The sequence below is a fragment of the Mus pahari genome, chromosome 8 (genome assembly GCF_900095145.1).
Source record: "Mus pahari chromosome 8, PAHARI_EIJ_v1.1, whole genome shotgun sequence".
Classification (NCBI taxonomy): Eukaryota; Metazoa; Chordata; class Mammalia; order Rodentia; family Muridae; genus Mus; species Mus pahari.
Window position 1 is genome coordinate 52,372,522 of NC_034597.1, and position 17,643 is coordinate 52,390,164.

Consider the following 17,643-nt stretch of genomic DNA (forward strand, 5'->3'; position numbering starts at 1 on the left):
TTTTCTTCTAAATTACAGCATTTCAGTACACAGATTGGCAGAGAATGGTCTTATGAACTATGAGCTGAGGATTGTCAAGTCTCCACCAGAAGCCAGGAAGGAATCCTTTCCAGGCTGAGCGAGGAAGGGAGCCCGGCAGAGCCAGCACCTTGACTTGACTTCTCTTGCTGCCAGAACTACACTACAGTTTTTGTGGTTTGAAGCCTCTAGTTCACTGGTTCTGTGTTGTGGCAGCTTAGGAAATTACACACATGTTGGTACTTCTGATTTGTCAAAACATACTCTTTACAGTAGCTACTGGTTGGTCAGTGTTATGGTAGAAATAAAACGTCAAAATACAACAACAGTCACTCATGCTCCACCACCACTGTGGCTGGCATTTGAAGATAAACACAACTTAAATGTAACCACACAGAAAACAAAGCTAAACAATTATTTCCAGAAATAAGACTTTCAATGTTTTATCATATTTGATAGCAGCTTTTTTATTGGTTACAAAACCTAAGCCCATATACAAAATTAGGAACACGTTTAGATGCCTCTTTTGAAAGAACATTTTAGTCTTTTTTTAAACTGAGTTTAAAAAAAATAAAAACAATGCAATTTTAAAACACTGTTTTGAAAACTTAAAAGTGCAGCAATACACTCAGTTTCCTTATCTACGAAATGGTGTGATTCCAACTCAAAACTGGTCAGGTCACAGCAAACCGCTCAAGCAGATGCACGGAGTCTGCACTACTTGATGCCAACGTTACTTAACGGTTAGTTTGCACTTAAGACGCGAGAGGAAATAGGAATCATCACAGTAGAGGCCCAATTTTAATCTCAGTGTGTGCAAAATTTAAAAGGTAACTGTCAGTTAAGTAGGGAGAGTCCAGAAAAAAGTAACTGGAAGGGGGACAATTCACACTATCAAGAAGGCTTTGACTTTAAGAGTTTCACCAGAGTGTGTGACCTTAATTCATTCTGACTTTGTTACTCCTACTTTTAGTGAACACTACACAGTTTCAAAATTTAGACAAGTGTTTGAACAGGATGCAGTTACCATATGAAGCTTTAACTCAAAATTTGGGTAAAGAAAAAAGGCACAATGAACTTCAACTCAATTTTATGTGCACAAGAGTTGAAAAATCTGAGCCACCTTAAAGAGAAATTGATTCTAAAATTTATAAAACCTATAAATAATCAGAGGCCAAACCACTATATTAAAACAGATTCTCTAGCAAGTAAAAATCTTGCAGTTTAAACATACGCTTGTATCCATTTTAGATACAAGACAAAACTCACTCTTTAAAGTGGCTCCACCTTGGCAGATACATATATTTGTAATGAAGCACACCTGCTATGTGTTGTTTATCAGTGAAAACTCCCCAGCTGATTCACAAAGCTCTGATGGCATCTGTCTCCTCTTCATCACAGTAAATACACCCCCAGCTGAAAACTAACTTAGGTTAGATTTCTATCCATTCACATCAATGCATTGGGAAATTATACCCAGTGAACAAGAGCAACAAAACCATTTCTGTGACAGCACAAATTATTTAGTTTAAAAAATTTCAAATCCATATTCATTCATTAATAACTGGGTCAGACCATTTGCTGTAAGCAATGACTTTACACAGTAAGGCCAGATTTTGCAGAGCTAAAGATCACTGCAAATCAGGCCCAGTTAAATAACTGCAGACCATTCCTCTACACAGATCCTTGGTTTGTCTTTTAATGTGTGCAGATGCTTTGAGTAAGATCTGAATGAGCTCCAATACTCAAGAATGAAGTCTTGTAACACTTCTAGATAGTTGCTGGTTTGTTGCCACCACATTATCAAAAGTACTGGTTACTAAGTAAAAAATATTTTAAGACTAAATTACAGTAAACATGAAAGCTCCACAGTTTAAACCCAATATAAATCAACCATATCCAATTATCAAATTAAAACAAAAATAAAATTAACCCCTGGAAGCTGAAAGCAAGACTTTGTCTTAAAACCTTATCAATGAGTATTTAGACCTTTTCCATTCTTGTTTTGACTTATTTATTTATGTATTTTTGTAGTCAAGGACTCTTGCTTTCAACTTAACAGAAGTTCAAGTCTGTAACAGGTTGCAGCTCAGGTAGAGACCATGCACAGCATTTGATTATTCAAAACAGCAGGAACACACAGGCTGAAGTGAGTGGTCAAATAGGGTTTGCTGATCTCAAAAATTAGTTATAATGGCGAAAGCATTACCATTGATATCTAAAGCTCTTCCTCCAACCCTGGCTTCTGAGGCAGATAATAAACACATCAATTAATGGTAGGCGAAGTACAGTTTTAAAAAACTTATCTTTTTAATCAACAACCAAGTTTCTTGTTTTTAAGTTACTTTTGTGTCAGTTTCACCAATGAAAATCATTTGGCTTGTACTTTAATTCTTCCACGTAAGAATATGAAAATATGTTTGTGGAGGACAATGATGGAGGCTCAGATCACACTGCACCTCTGTAGTCTTCCAACATGAATATACATCATACCAAAGTGTCTTGATCCACAGCGCACCTTTTTCCAAAGGCGTATCAGTGGGCAGCTGATATACCACCACTATGGAATATTCTAACTGGAGACTGCAGTTGTCAGCATGTGGCACCAGGGAACATGGAAAATATAGGGGAGCTGAGATGGTTAAGGAGAATTCTAAAACAGTTTAGGAAATCATGCATATGCATTTACAGTCCATGTGAGAGTGACTTTTGGCAACTGCAAAGTGACTGAGACATGGCTTGCTTTAGAAGCATCAAAATGAAGAGGCAAGAGTGCTGGGAGCCTTCTGTTGCTTGCTGTCTTATCGCTTGGTGGCCATCTGGTGGTGTTTCATATTGAATGAAAGATGCTGCACTTAATTGACCTTAGAAATTAAATTCTTTTGTTTGAAGGTTGGCTGTTGGGTCAAAATTGTAAGTACCTCCTTGTGTTGCTTCAGGAATGAGGCTAGGATCTTCATCAATCTATGAAAATAAAGGAGAAACTCTGAATGAATTTTAACTACCTAAAAATACCCAGGAAAATAGGTAACAATTTTATTGGGAAATTAAAAATAAACAATTGAATATGTATTCTTTAAAAAGTGCCTGTCCTAAGTTCCATATCTGCAGAAGTACTTAACCTATCTGAACATTTCTAGAATTATTTCTTCCCAGTTAATAGATTAAAAATGTAACAAGAATTGCTTTATAACGTGATAATGAAGTTTTAGATAAAGTACTTTTTAAAAAGTCATTGATGGAGTATCTAACAGAAAATGGTGCAAATAATGCACATTAATAAGAAAATTCTTGGTAAATGGCCACTATATATGAAAGTCTCAATCTACACCCAGACATCTCTATTTAATATTTACTTACATCATCACCGGAGAAATATTGATCTATGATTTCAAATGCTAATTTATATATGTCTTCATTTTCATGTTGCTGCAAAACTTCAATTTTCTCCAAACCTAACAAAGAACATAAAAATTAAGGTGATACTAATCTGTACAATCTGATTATAGAAAACTATATGAAACCCAGAATATGCTCTATCTCCACTTAAAGATGACAATTTAAAAGGCAGATAAAAACTTAACCAGCAGCCCAGTAAGTCCTTTCCCTTTAATGTTTTTTATAACAACAAAACTAAAAAACAAAAACAACCACCAAAACATTGCATTTGATAGAGATCTGATCGAGTTTGGTTTTGGTTGCATGGCAAGTTAGTGCCAGTACAAGATCTGAAAACCTCCCAGAATGTTACATTTTAATCATGGTATACCATATCTTATCTTTTGTTTTCTACTTTTTTTCTGCATGCTATTTCATAACTGTGAAATTTAAGTTTTTAGAACTTAATAATTGAAGGAAGCTTTACATGAAAAAACACTTCTTTTAAAAAAGTAAATAGATTATGATCTACAGGTATAAAGAGCAAAAATAGGAAGAGACAAGGCCTGGGCAGTTAAGCCTGGACTTGAACTTGCAATCCTCTTGTCTATTAAGTGCTGCATTATAGGTGTGCACACCCGGGCTCATTTCAGAATATCTTTTGAATTTCCAATGCAGCATGTACTTCATGTATGAGATGCACACATTTGTAAATGTAAAACCTTAGTATTCATCCTAGAGATATCTTTCTTTCAAACATATTATAATAGTTCATTTTTAAAACATAATATACAAATCAGAAAAGTAGAGAAATGGGTATCAACAATAAATGCAAAATGCTTAATAAGATTATATGTTGTGATTATTACTCCAGTAGAAACAAATACAGTTTAAAACACTAAAGAGAAATAATTCTAAGTTATTTAAACTTTCTAAGTTATGAACTTGACTATGAAGCTAATTTTACTATCTTAAAAATAATAGATATCTTAAAACAAATATGAACATGAATTAATAGTCAGATAACCTCCATGTTAGTTTTGCTTCTACTGACACTCTATATATGAATTTGGACAAACCTTTTTGCTTTTACTGATCTGTGATGGCTATTGCATTTATTTTCTCTAAAGCATTAGTGGTGTAAACTATCCATATAAATAACAAAAATACAAACAAATCACTAAATTGTAGTAAAAGAATTGTCTTAATGTCTGGACACTTTAGCATATACTGAATAGGCAAATGACAATATTTAATAACTTCTGTCCTATTATCTTCAACATGCTTTTGTAGCAATCCTAAAAGCCTCTTCAACTTACAGATGAACACAACCTGGCAACCTCCCAAAGTAGACAGAGTCCACCCAGTCCCATGGTAGTATGTGCAACAAGAATAAATGTGTTTGCTTTGTCCAGAGTTTAACCTACTGATGGTTCAGTACTGGGCATCTGGTCTTTAGAAGACTTAGTAAAACCTTTGTAGACTTCCTTAGTTTCATCTCACAATAGAAAGTTACTGAAAAACACTGCTCATGTCCCTGACTCACTATTCTCTCCCATGTGTGCTTGCACACACATCACATACACACATTCAAACCATTTTGTCTTTGACACTTTGTCACTTTCCAAAACTCTGAGCTAAAAAACCTATTTTTCCCCATAAGTACTCAAGCCTCGGAGAGTCTTTGATTTGGCAATGGAAAACAAATGACTAATGAATATTTCCTAAAATCCATCAATTTCCAGGAAAGTTGATTCCATAACCTGCATATTTCCAAAGTCTGAACTACTGTTTTTTTTAATCTTTTAGTAATGCTAATGTGGATAATAAGACTAGCAACATACTCCGACCATTTAGTAACAGTGTGCCTTCAGTTGTCCTCTAGATGAACTGAACTCAGAGGACTAGTGTTTTAGACTCCAGGGGGACTCCTTACCTCCACACTCTTCTATGATCTCAGCTATTGTGCTTGCTTCATCACCAGCCATTATCAGGATGTTTTTTAGACCATCTAGAACCACCTGCACCACTTGAGAATCTTTTACTGACAGTAAGTTACAGAATGGTGGTATTACATTCTGCTGTACAAGGTATTCAACCTAGACAATAAAAGAGAAGAAATATTTTTAATATATGTTCATTCTTTTTCCTCTAACAACTGTAGTACCGAGACAAAAACATCCAGTAACTTATAAAAATTAGAAAGTGCCCTTGCTGAAATTAGTAAAGTGACAAGTTAAATTTTCTCAAACTCACTTGATCTTTTCTGCCACTTATCGTTAAGTTGCTAATTGCCCAAGCAGCTTCCTTTTGTGTTCCAAAGTCCCCCTAAAATGTAAAAACAATTTCACAAAGTAAGCTCTTTATCAAAAACATGTGGGTTGCAATAAATTAAGATAAATAATGAATTCATAATATAACTGACCTTAGCGAGCTGATGAATAATCATAGGGATTAATCCAGCATCAATTACAGCTTGAACTTGCTGCTGATTGCCTGCTGTTATATTGGAAAGGAACCATACTGCTTCCTGTAGTGAACAAAATATGGACCACTTATATTGAAAAAGCTACTTTTAGTGTTTTTATTTTTCTCTTTAATATTTTAAATATTTGATAACAAAATCTTCTGAGTAGTGTTAAAGTGACCAAATCTAAAAAGTGATTGGTTGTGCAAGACTGCCCTTTTAATTTTACTTACTATCGCTGCATGCGATTCTAGTTTTGGTATATAAACTAGAATTTGGTATATAGTTTTGTGCACATCCATGCCACAGTGTGTATGTGCAGGTCAGACAACTTCTAACTTTTGAGATTTGGTTCTCTCCTTCCATTATGTGGTTCCAGAGATCCAACTTAGGTTGTCAGGTTTACAAAGCAAGCATTATACCTGTTATTTAGCCAATTCAGACTTCCCATTTAAGAGGAAGGAAGCTTCCATTCGTGATACTTGTATGTCTACTAAACCCAGTGTTTATTTAATGATCTGTAAGTCTATTTTAAACTAGGCATTATTCTAAGTAGTGGTGATACAGCAGCAAATAAAGCAGCCCAAAACCTTTCTCCACAGAGTTGTATTAGCTCATTTTGAAAGGCATGCCCAAAGATCGGAATTTCCAAATTCTTGTCAAAACTACTTCCACCACAAGATATTTAGTTTATTTTAAAGCATTAGGTCAGGGGAGAAGATTCAGTGGATAAGGTGCCTTCTACAAGAACATGAGGACCTGTGTTCAGATACTCAGCACCTACATGAGACACATGGTGACCAACAGCTATAGTCACACAGCTTGAGAGAAAATGAAACCCTAATACACTGGTAAGTATAGCCATAAGAGAAAATAGTTTAAAGGGTTCTCAAAAAACTACCACACAATTACCATGCAGCAACTTCTAGCTATATCAGAAAGGAAACTAAATCAAAGACTTGAAACAGTTACTGATATGTCAGCATTTTTCTGCAACTAATTCACAATAACCAAGCAGTGGCAACAACCCCAGTGTCATTCAACAGGTAAATGAGAAAAATGTGGTATACAACAGAGTGACTTATTCGGCCATAAAAGCAAATCAAGTCAGGGCTTGCTTGGGAGGTGGCTGAGGTGGTGAAGTGTCTGCCATATGAGCATGAGCCATGACTAGATCTCTAGCATCCATCTAAAACCTCGGCTCACTGACAAATATTTGTAACCCAAGCTCTGGTGAGGCAGAGACACAAAAGATCTGTAGTGCTCAGGTCCAGTGGAAGACATTACTTCAAAACACAAGGTGAGAGCATGATCTGTTCTCCAAAACAGAGCCCAGCTCCTAGGAACACCCGGGCAGCTCACTCACCTCCTGGCCCACCAGCTCAGGGAGGGGCTGCTTCTGACCTCTACTGGCATGCATTTACAGACACATGCCCACCCACCCATACACAGAATTAAAAATAATAAAAGTCATTTTAAAAAATACAATGTAGGGAGTAACTGAGGAAGATAACTGATGCTGACCTTGGTCCCCCCCCCCCCGCCACAGCTCTAACATTCTATTAAATGAATCAACTTTAAAAACATGCTATGTGAAACAAGACATATAACTACTTAAGTACTTGGCTGTCTGTTGTCCAATTACAAATACATTTGTATATATATTCAAAACTTTAAAGGAATATATTTTATGATCTTTGAAAGAAGGCATGATACCCTAAGGTCTTTTCTAATGTTGTAGAAGATTAAATTACATGTTTATTTTTTTAAAATACCAGTTATTTTTGTGGGAGATTTTATATGTATTTTTTGTGTACTGGTTAATAACTTAATAATTACCAACACTGCTCAACATATTTAAACATAAAAAGTCCAAATATTCACTATCCTTTATTCTGTGATGAGAGTGGGACTAAAGGAAGCAGACAGTGATGAAACAGTAAAATGGCGACAAAGACCTCTCCCCTAGAATGTCATGACTCTGAATAAACATCATAATAGCAACGAGGAAATTGTCAGAGAGGAGGAGAACAGTGCATGCCTTTACCTTATTTATTTTCTCTTTCGGGTGTGACAAGAGGTTTGGGAAGTGGGACAGGACATCACAGTTGAGAACCACCTGGGTCTGCTCATCAGTGCCAGTCACTATGTTCCCAACTGCTCTGAGTGCTGCAGTCTGAAGGAGGAATAAAACATTTCTAAACATGTTTATAATGCAATTGTTGTTTCTATCTTTTTCATTAACTCTTGAGAGACTGTGAGGAGCAAAAAATTAATATTTATTCCATCCCTACAACAAAGCCATAAGCAAACCAAGCAATGACTTTTAAACAGTAATTTCTTGTGGAAATTTTTTTTTTAGCTTTATTTATTTATTATATGTAATTACTCTGTAGCTGTCTTCAGACACTCCAGAAGAGGGCATCAGATCTTGTTACAGATGGTTAAGGATGGTTATGAGCCACCATATGGTTGCTGGGATTTGAACTCAGGACCTTTGGAAGAACAGTCGGGTGCTCTTACCCACTGAGCCATCTCACCAGCCCGGAAATTTTTTTTTAAAGATATATTTATTATTATACATAAGTACACTGTAGCTGACTTCAGACACACCAGAAGGGGGAATCAGATCTCATTACAGATGGTTGTGAGTCACCATGTGGTTGCTAGGATTTGAACTTAGGTCCTTCGGAAGAGCAGTTAGTGCTCCTACTCGCTGAGCCATCTTGCCAGCCCCCAGTGGAAAATTATTGAACTCCACAGAAAACTTGCTAGGAAAGTTTTTTAAATAGCGAAAACTAAAAATTATGAAGTGGCATCTTTAAAAAACAGTTCTTATTCATCACCAAACAGGTCCCATAGACTTTAATAGTTTTGAATCAGCATGCATTTGTGTCTACCACGTCATATACAGTCCTGCATTTAATATATTTAACGTCATTCTGGGTCAGCATTTATTTTTAGCTGGTAAAACATTTGGCAGAGAAGTATGATGAGCAGAATTAACACCAACCCCTAATCAGAGCACAGTCAAAAGGTATGCAGTTAGGATACTATCCCGAAGGCAGACTGAAGACTTTAGTGAAAAGAAAAGCAACCTGAAACAGAGCAAGATGAAGGAGGAGCCTAAGCATTCAACAGCAAGGATGGAGAAGGAACCCAGGAATCCAGCAGAAGGGGATGAAGGAGAGAGAACACAGGCATCAGATATGTACCATGCTGTCCCTAAGAGGATACTAGAAAAGCAATTTGTGGACATCAGCAGTTTTATTTCTGTCTGGTTGAATTGACAATGGAATACATACAGAGCTATATACTCTGAGACAAACATAACTGAAATGCTGATGAATTAAGAAAACAAATTTGGGTTCAAGATATGAGGTAGGGCGACCTAAGGAGCATGCATATTCAGACTTAACTGAATACTGGTTGTAGAAGGCTGATCATATGAATTATTTAATATGAAAAAAATTACAATACTTACTTGAACTTTGACTTCCTGGTGGCTCAGAAGGGGTACGAGGAAGGGTACAACCCCTGAATCAATAACCATCTGTATCTGCTCATTTCCCCCGTCTGTCAAGTATGACAGTGCCCAAACAGTGTCTACAAGAATCTACAGGATGTAAAAACAGGAAAAGGATATTCGAGGAGTTGTAACAGAAAATCAGTTTTTATTCTAACTTGTTGGTGAGGCATCTGTGTATTGGTAGATAAAACCCTATTTTTCTCTCAGTGTCTACCTGAGATCACCCTTCATAAACATAAGACAGAAGTCTAAGATGCTTCTTTTCCAGTTTGACTTTATGTACCAGACAGATTAGCCTGGTAAGCTAAGTTCAATCTACACAAAGATGGAAGGAAAGAACCAACCAGACAAAGTCATCTTTTGACATCCACACAGGTGCAGAGCTCAGATATAGACATAACACATAGACATAGTAATAATAAATAAGCTATTATTACACAACAATAAATAATAAATTGTTAAACAAGCAGTATTTCTCCCTGGGCCCAAAAATTAGGTACTAAAATAACTATGATCCACTTCATGTGAGGCCAAATCATTGTACTGCTTCAAGTCTAAAAGATTCCAATAATAACCATGCATCCGTTTTACTGGTTTTTAAGTATGTTCAGTGAAAGGATCTGCACACAGAAGAGTGCTTCCTTCCAGACCCTGGATTACCATGCTCAAACACCCATTTTCACAGAGAGATCTTTTATTAAGTAGGGAAGAAAAGTAAAGTGACTGATTTCTAACTTAGGCAGCAAACAATCTTTCAAGCGTGACTTTTAAGAGAAAGGAGTGGTGGGTGCCTCTGTTAGGATGGGATAGAATAAGGTTTACTTTGATTGGACATGCTAATTAGGGTGGCTTTTGATTGCTGGACTTCAATACTGTGACAGTTGGACATTGGTGACCAGCTGTAATAATGAGTCTGGCACAAGAAAGTATCCAAATAAAAGAATATACCTTGATGGCTACACCTTTTAGGGGTGTAATCCATGGTTTACAAGGGAAAAAGATGGAGAAGGGGAAGGCCTGCTAGTACTGTTTGCCATGCTTGGGCCTGCCAGAGCCCTTCTTTCATTCAGTAGTACAATTTTCCCGACTACTAAAAGTGAATACGTTAAGGAATGACTTGGAACTTGACCTTGACATAGACCCTCAAATGAAAAGCAGGAAGCATCATCACATTGTGCAGACTGTGATAGCACACATCTGTGACTGCCAATACTGAGGAGCTAACGCCATCCTCTGCTACATAGAGAATGAGCAACCTGGGCTACACGAGACTCCAAAACCCAAGTTAAGCCTCACCCTCACCATCTGAAGTTTTCAACCATGAGAACAAATCAATCAGGGTAAGTGCTTATAGGGTCTAAAAAACTGATTCTGAACACAAAACTGGTTTGTGTTCTTCGTTGGCATCTCCTGAAGCAAAAGCACCATTCAACCTATCTGAAATCCAGAGACCTGTCTATTAAGGGTCCAAATGTTGTATTTTGTAGCCAAAAAGTAAAAGCAGCTTCTGATTTTACGTTATCTCTTAGGAGAGCATGTGAGTCAAATACACAAGACACACATAATCTTCATCTACAGCATTATTAAGAACCATGTGAGCAATTTAAAATTATCTGTAAGAAGAAGATACTTAAATACTAGTTTGGATCTGTATTATGCCAAGAGTAAGATGAAGTGGAGAGTAAAGAACAAGAAAGGAGGGAAGGGAAACAATTATGAACGTGTTTGAAACTGCAGCTCTCAGTGGGGGCATTCCAGAAGAGAAAAAAAAAATCAAAGGAACTCAAGAGCTGCATCAAAGGAAAGATTAGAAATAAAATCTAAGTGTGGTGGTTTAACTAAGAATGGCTCCCATAAGCTCCTGTATTTAAATGCTTAGTCATCAGGAAGTGGCTCTACTTTCAAAGGATTAGAAGGGATGGCCTTGTTAAAGGAAAAGTTTCAAAAGTCCAAACCAGGCCTCTCCTCTCTCTCTTCTTGCTATCTGAGCATCTGGATGTAGAATTCTCAGCTATTTGTCTAACACCATGTCTGTTTGCACGTTGCCATGCTCCCTGCCATGATGACAATGGAGTAAGCCTCTGAAACTGTAACCAAGCCCCAGTCAAATGGTTTCCTTTGTATGAACTGCTGTGGTTATGGGGTCTCTACACAGCAATAGAACACTGGCTAAGACACTAAGTAACAGTAACAAAAAGACTGAAAGGAGCAGAGCCAAGGGACTTGACTTGCAGCCTTACAACAAAGCTGACATCTGTGTCATCAGGAAAAAGCAGAGTTGAAACAGCTATGCTCTACTGTGTTAGGTTTTCTTAAAACAAAACAAAACAAAACCCAAGACCCTGGAAGGAACCATAGTTTAGCAAAGAATGCCTTCAGTGGCACTCAACATGTGCAGTTTCCCAAAGCACAGCTCGGTGAAGTGTTGAGTGCCTGCATCCCCATGTCTGTGTAAGTTATTATTTGTATTGTGGAAAACCTTTTGAATCTTGGGGGTTTTGGTTGTGAATTACATGCATGACAATTATAGTTAGAAACATTTTCTTGATCTATAGAAGATTACCAATGTTTGGTGGCCATGTAAGTAATAACAGTGGATTTTAACATGTAGGTATTATTATTAACTATAGGACTGTTTCCAGACACAGAATTTGAACCGTAAATTAGGATGGACATTAGGTGTGATCATAATATAGGGAAGATCTGTAGTCCTGAATCTGCAAATACATGGTGAGAAATCAGAATAAACTGGAAACAGGCAATCAACACATGGACTGTGCCTAGCTGTGCTGAGGAAATACTTTGACTACAAGACTTAAAATACCCAGTAGAGTCTGAGCTTCCTAGAAGCTGAACTTCTTTTTTTTCTTTTTTAAAGATTTATTTATTTATTATATATAAGTACACAGTAGCTGTCTTCAGACACTCCAGAAGAGGGTGTCAGATCTTGTTACGGATGGTTATGAGCCACCATGTGGTTGCTGGGATTTGAACTCCGGACCTTTGGAAGAGCAGTCAGGTGCTCTTACCCACTGAGCCATCTCACCAGCCCGACGCTGAACTTCTACAGGGCAAAGATCTCCCTTGGAGCAGAACACAGGTGAGTGAGGGCTGGGTCAGGCTTGGGAGGAGCGTCTGCCTTCTCATCAGCTCCTATACAGAACCTAGATCATCTGCCCAGGTTCCCTAAAGCCTCCCTAAGGTGTCTGTGTTCAACTCTCAGAGCTTGGTTTTGGCTACCCCATGGCTGAAGTTGCATAGACTGTTCTTTGCCTTGTCCTAAGACTGAACAGAAAGCAGCCTGTTTTGAGGAGGTAGGAGTTAAGCATACATTTATTTTTACTGTACCTTGTTCAGGACTACATTTAACAAAATGCCTTGCTTCCTTTACTATTATTTTGGAAAGAAAAGTTTTAAGAAAATTGTTTTAGTGTGAATATAGAATAGTTTCATTAATTACAGCATTATTTTGGAAAATTCTTGAGTTTTAACTCAAATGTTTGCTAATACCTTCCAAAGCAAGATGATATTTAGAGACAATTGTTGAGATCAGTTGACCTGTAGACATTTCTGGGGATTTCACATTTTAAGATTTCTTATTAATAAACAGCTTTGTCCTATTTCTACCTGAAAACCCTAACATTATTCTTTATATATTTTCATTATGTTAACAAGCTTAGCTGCAAACAAATAAAATACTTTAATCATTTAATACAAAAAAACAAAACAAAACAACAAAACAAAAAAACCATAGTAGAGTTAGTGGAAAATTCCCCTGAATGTGCAAATAAATGACAGATGCAAATAAAGAGATGAAGCAAAAAAGACTAGATTCACTGATCAACACACAGGTGACTACTAGAACAAAGCATAATGTAAATATTATATAAAATGATCAGAGTTAAAATTTAAAATCCTTTGTTGTATTAAGAGTTGAACACAGGGCAAACATTTTACCACTGTGCAAAAATTTCCCAAGCAGAGTCCTCAATTAGCTTTCTAAATGAAAACAAACCATACAATTTACATGAGCTGTATCTAAAATAAAGTAATAATAGGAAACTAGAAATAAAAGTAAAGGTATACATATTACCTATACCAAAGAAAGAAGAAAATAGTTTTTAAAAAGTCTGTTAAGAGAACAGCAGAATTTAGCTAAAACTTGATGCAAAAGCCACTTCATAACATTAACTTAATAAAACTGTAAGAGTTACAAACATCTATTCACCAAACAATCCTGTAATTGCCATTATAAAATAGTAAATAAAAAATATCTCAAAAACTAACAGTAGGAGAGGTTTGTTGCATTGCTATCTTTTAGCCATGGTGTTATGTAGCTGAGGCTGGCTGTAAATTCCTGATCCTCCTCCTTACCTCCCAGTGTTGGTATTACAGGCATTAGCAACCAATGCTCAGCAGTTAGGAAAGAAAACAAACCAACAAAAAGAAACAGCAGCTACAGACTTATAATATAAATTCAACTATATACCCTGGTGGTTTCTAACCTGTACCCTCAGATGTGAGGAAAGACAAACACGAGTGTAAACAGATTTTGAATCATGAGTCATTCTACTAATCATCAGATGTGAGTGGTCTTCGAGATCCCCAAGTCACTTGTCACTAAATATCAAGCCTCAGCATATAAACCTATATGCTAAAACTAATCAAGTAGGCTAGGTTGGTACCAGATGTTATGTGACACTGAATAGTCCAGAACACATTAAAAACAGGCAAGAAAGTCAGATACTCTAGAAAGTCAGATACTCTAAAATTACACTTGTAAATTAACTGTCAGCAACACCACAGAGAAGAAAACACACAAACTGACCCTCTAATTTCTCCTGTGATCCTCAACAGCAGGTACGGTTTGGTTTTTAGTGACTCACAATAGACCACCTCCGAGTTATTTCCCATAAGCCCCTGTCTGTCCTCCCTGTCTCTCAATGGTTGTCACTGCACACTCTTGTGCCTCTTCCTACTGATGTGTGTGTGACCATATGCACCCTAAAATCCAAGTTACAAAGCTGCTAGTCCTGATTTATTTTCTCTCACCATACATATCAATCTGAGCATATCTTGTCACTTTCTTATTTCCTAATCCTTAGCTCAACACTAGCTAATTTTCTCCTTCTACCAAAAATGTACCACCAACCTGCATTCTCAACTGTACAATCCCCTTAAAATGTGTACGTTCCTTACAGAGTGTGAATTATGAATACAGAATACAATTTTAACTACTTATTCCTAACTTTGCTATCAACAAGAGGCTATGTGACTCTTAATATTTTATCCAAGGCTCTGTATGATCTACAATATGTCTATTTCATCCAATTTCAATTTTATGTGTCAAGAGGAGCTGGCATAAGAATATCCTTCAGAATGAAGTTTTACTAATTAGGAAAGAGACAGCAAGAAAGTCTCACAACCACAAATAGAGCTGGGAGATGGGGCTGACCTTGAAGTAGAAAAGCATTAGAAGAAACAGTGCATAGGCACGCAGCATGGTGGGACCTTCAACAAGGAGAGCCCCCCACTTAAATTCCCACAGGAATCTCAGGAGCAGAGTTAAAGGACACATAAACTATGACAGAGGTCCCAAAGCAAAGAGCCTTTAAAAAAATCCTCAGAACAAAGTGATTTTCTAGTTCTTATAGGTTGCCTGAGGGGTGGGCAGATTTGCCATCATGTGAGTCAGTGTGGTAGGATCTACACTCAGGCAGGTAGTAGGTAGAACCATGAAGTTATCTTGCAGCTGCTAGACAAGGGGTGGTAAGACAACAGTGCTTTCTTATCAACTTTTTACTGGGGCAGGAGGTAGGTGCTTGCTTTCCCTGACTAGGCTTGAGACATAGCAGGTACCTTTTAGTCCTTTGTTGTAAGGGAGAACAACAGAGGGGTGTGACCAGATTTCAGGGAGAGGGAGAGGCAGTTAGCAGGTCTGTGATCTAACTGCATTACATCTTCTTAAACTGCTTTGCTGGTTCTGCATCCCTTGCTTCCAAAGCCACAACAAGAAATTCCTTAGGGCTGAATGTTAGCACTTTTTCTGAAATACAGCTTTGCCTGTGGAATCTTATACAGTGTTCATGTTTTCAACAGTCCCCCATAGTCTGTAATTCCTGAATCTATGCTGGGAAATACTGCCATAGAACAAGTTCCAAATTCTAGTCACATTTCTTTCCTTAGCTGTTCTTATTACTACTGTCCATACTTCAAGCCTATTATGAAAAGAAAATAGCTCTGCTTATATAAAACTTCCCCACTACAAGTCATACATTTTCTCAGCAGTCTGTTACAAATATCAATTCTCATGTGTTACACATATAAATGTATCTTACCACTTATCTATCCAAAAACCTTCTATAGGCTTCACTCATCACCAGGCAAAAGCCCAGTTTTTAGACACAGAAGACAAGACTGCAGATACACCCCACACCGCGCTGCTGAGTCACCACCTACTTGCACTCTCTAAACCCTCCACGTACTCAAGACTTCAATGCACCTCCTAGTGTTCCTCAGATGATGTTCAACAGGCAAGAAAACTGTTCAAAACAACTCTATGTCTTCAGACGGAAAGACTGTCTTGTAGACTTTTTATAACGCAAAGTGTTGACATATATGTATAAAACAGTGTCCCACATATTTTAAACCAAAGACAGACATCATCCTGACTGTTCCTGATAACCTTTCCTTCTACTTACAATGCAACAGTTGGCTTTTGTTTTGCTTTTTTAAAATGTTTTGTTTTGAAACAAGCTCTCAAATAACTCAAGCTGGCCTTGAACTCCTGTTCCTTCTCCCGACTCCCAAGTGCTAGGATTACAAGTGCACACCAACACTCATGGCTCTTATAATATTCATTTCAAATATTACCTCCTTGGTGATATTTTGCACGTTTGGTTAGATTGGTTTGGTGTGGTGTTTGAAACAGGGTTTTTCTGGGTAGCTACGTGATTTTTTTTTTTTTTTTTAATTTGCCAAATAAAATTATATGTGCTTCCATGGTCAGCATGTTGGTTACTTCTCTATTATATGTTCACATCATATTGTGTGTTTGTGAGACCATGACATAGGCCATGGATTTGGCTTCAATTCTATCATGGCAATTATTCATTGTATGGCCATAGTGGCTTATAAAAACTTATCATTTGTAAAAATTAATACTTTTAAAAATACTATAACAGTTCCCTGAAACTTGGGGCAAGTTCTAAAACCCTACACGAATGCCTAAGACAGTATATATGTATGTTTGTTTGCGGTATTTTGGGGGGCGCTTGTTCAAAACAGGGTTTCTCTGTGTCGCCCTGGCTATCCTCAAACTCAGAGATCCACCTACCTCTGCCTCCTAAGTGCTGAGATTAAAGGCATGTGCCACCCCAGCATGGCTACAGTGTTTTCTTATACACAGATATCAGTGATCAGTGATAGTTCAATTTATAAATTAGGCAGATTAAAACATTAATAATAATTGATAAAATAGAGCAATTAGAGCATTGGTAATTTATTGACATTTTTCATTTAATATTATAAAACTGTAGATGACTATAGGTGACTGAAACTTGTTGGGGTTGGTCTTGTGTGCTGTGTCTTCATATACTGAGTTCTGTGCCCCATCAGGCTATAATCTGGACATGGGCATTGCACTGACCAAAGTGCTGTAAAGAATGCCCCACAATGAGGCTAGAGAGATGGCTCAGGAGTTAAGAGCACTGACTACTCTTCCAGAGGTCCTGAGTTCAATTCCCAGCAACCACATGGTGGCTCACAACCATCTGTAATGGGCTCCAGTGCCCTCTTCTGGTGTGTCTGAACACTGGTATAGTGTACTCACCCATTAAAAAAAAAAAAAAAAAAAAAAAAAAAAAAAAAAAAAAAAAAAAAAAAAAACCCCCAAAAAAAAAAAAAAAAAAAAAAAAAAGAATGTTCCCCAGTAACTTCTCATTTGTTAACAATATGCTTGAGCCTGAGACTGGACAGAAAAGAGAAAGGTGAGACTTGAGACTGAGTAAGGGAACTCAGGTAGGGAGTACAGAAAAGGAACAAAAGGGACAGGGAGCACATGGCCAAGAGAAGTGTGCCCTGAGGATGGAGAATTATAGCAGAAGCTGCCCAGCAGATACTCATGTGGTAGAAAACGGGGGCATTCGGGTGGCTTTGAACAATGTACAAGGACTGGTATAGCTGCTCAGAACCTGCCCAGTTCTATCATTTTCTTGGTAGCAGAATGGGCAAAAGTGGGGCAGAGAAAACC

At 37.3% G+C, this 17,643-nt stretch overlaps 1 protein-coding gene across 1 annotated transcript in view; it reads right to left on the reverse strand.

The window, feature by feature from the left end:
* Window positions 1–461: 461 nt before the first annotated feature.
* Window positions 462–17,643, reverse strand: part of Kpna3 (karyopherin subunit alpha 3) — a 72,464-nt gene continuing 55,282 nt past the window's right edge. The window contains exons 11-17 of the mRNA XM_021202990.2: window positions 9,348–9,479; window positions 7,911–8,039; window positions 5,822–5,926; window positions 5,653–5,724; window positions 5,333–5,495; window positions 3,379–3,473; window positions 462–2,982 (exon numbers count right to left, since the gene is read on the reverse strand). Coding sequence (XP_021058649.1) covers window positions 2,884–2,982; window positions 3,379–3,473; window positions 5,333–5,495; window positions 5,653–5,724; window positions 5,822–5,926; window positions 7,911–8,039; window positions 9,348–9,479 — 795 coding nt within the window. The 3' untranslated portion in view covers window positions 462–2,883. The remainder of the gene's footprint in view (window positions 2,983–3,378; window positions 3,474–5,332; window positions 5,496–5,652; window positions 5,725–5,821; window positions 5,927–7,910; window positions 8,040–9,347; window positions 9,480–17,643) is intronic.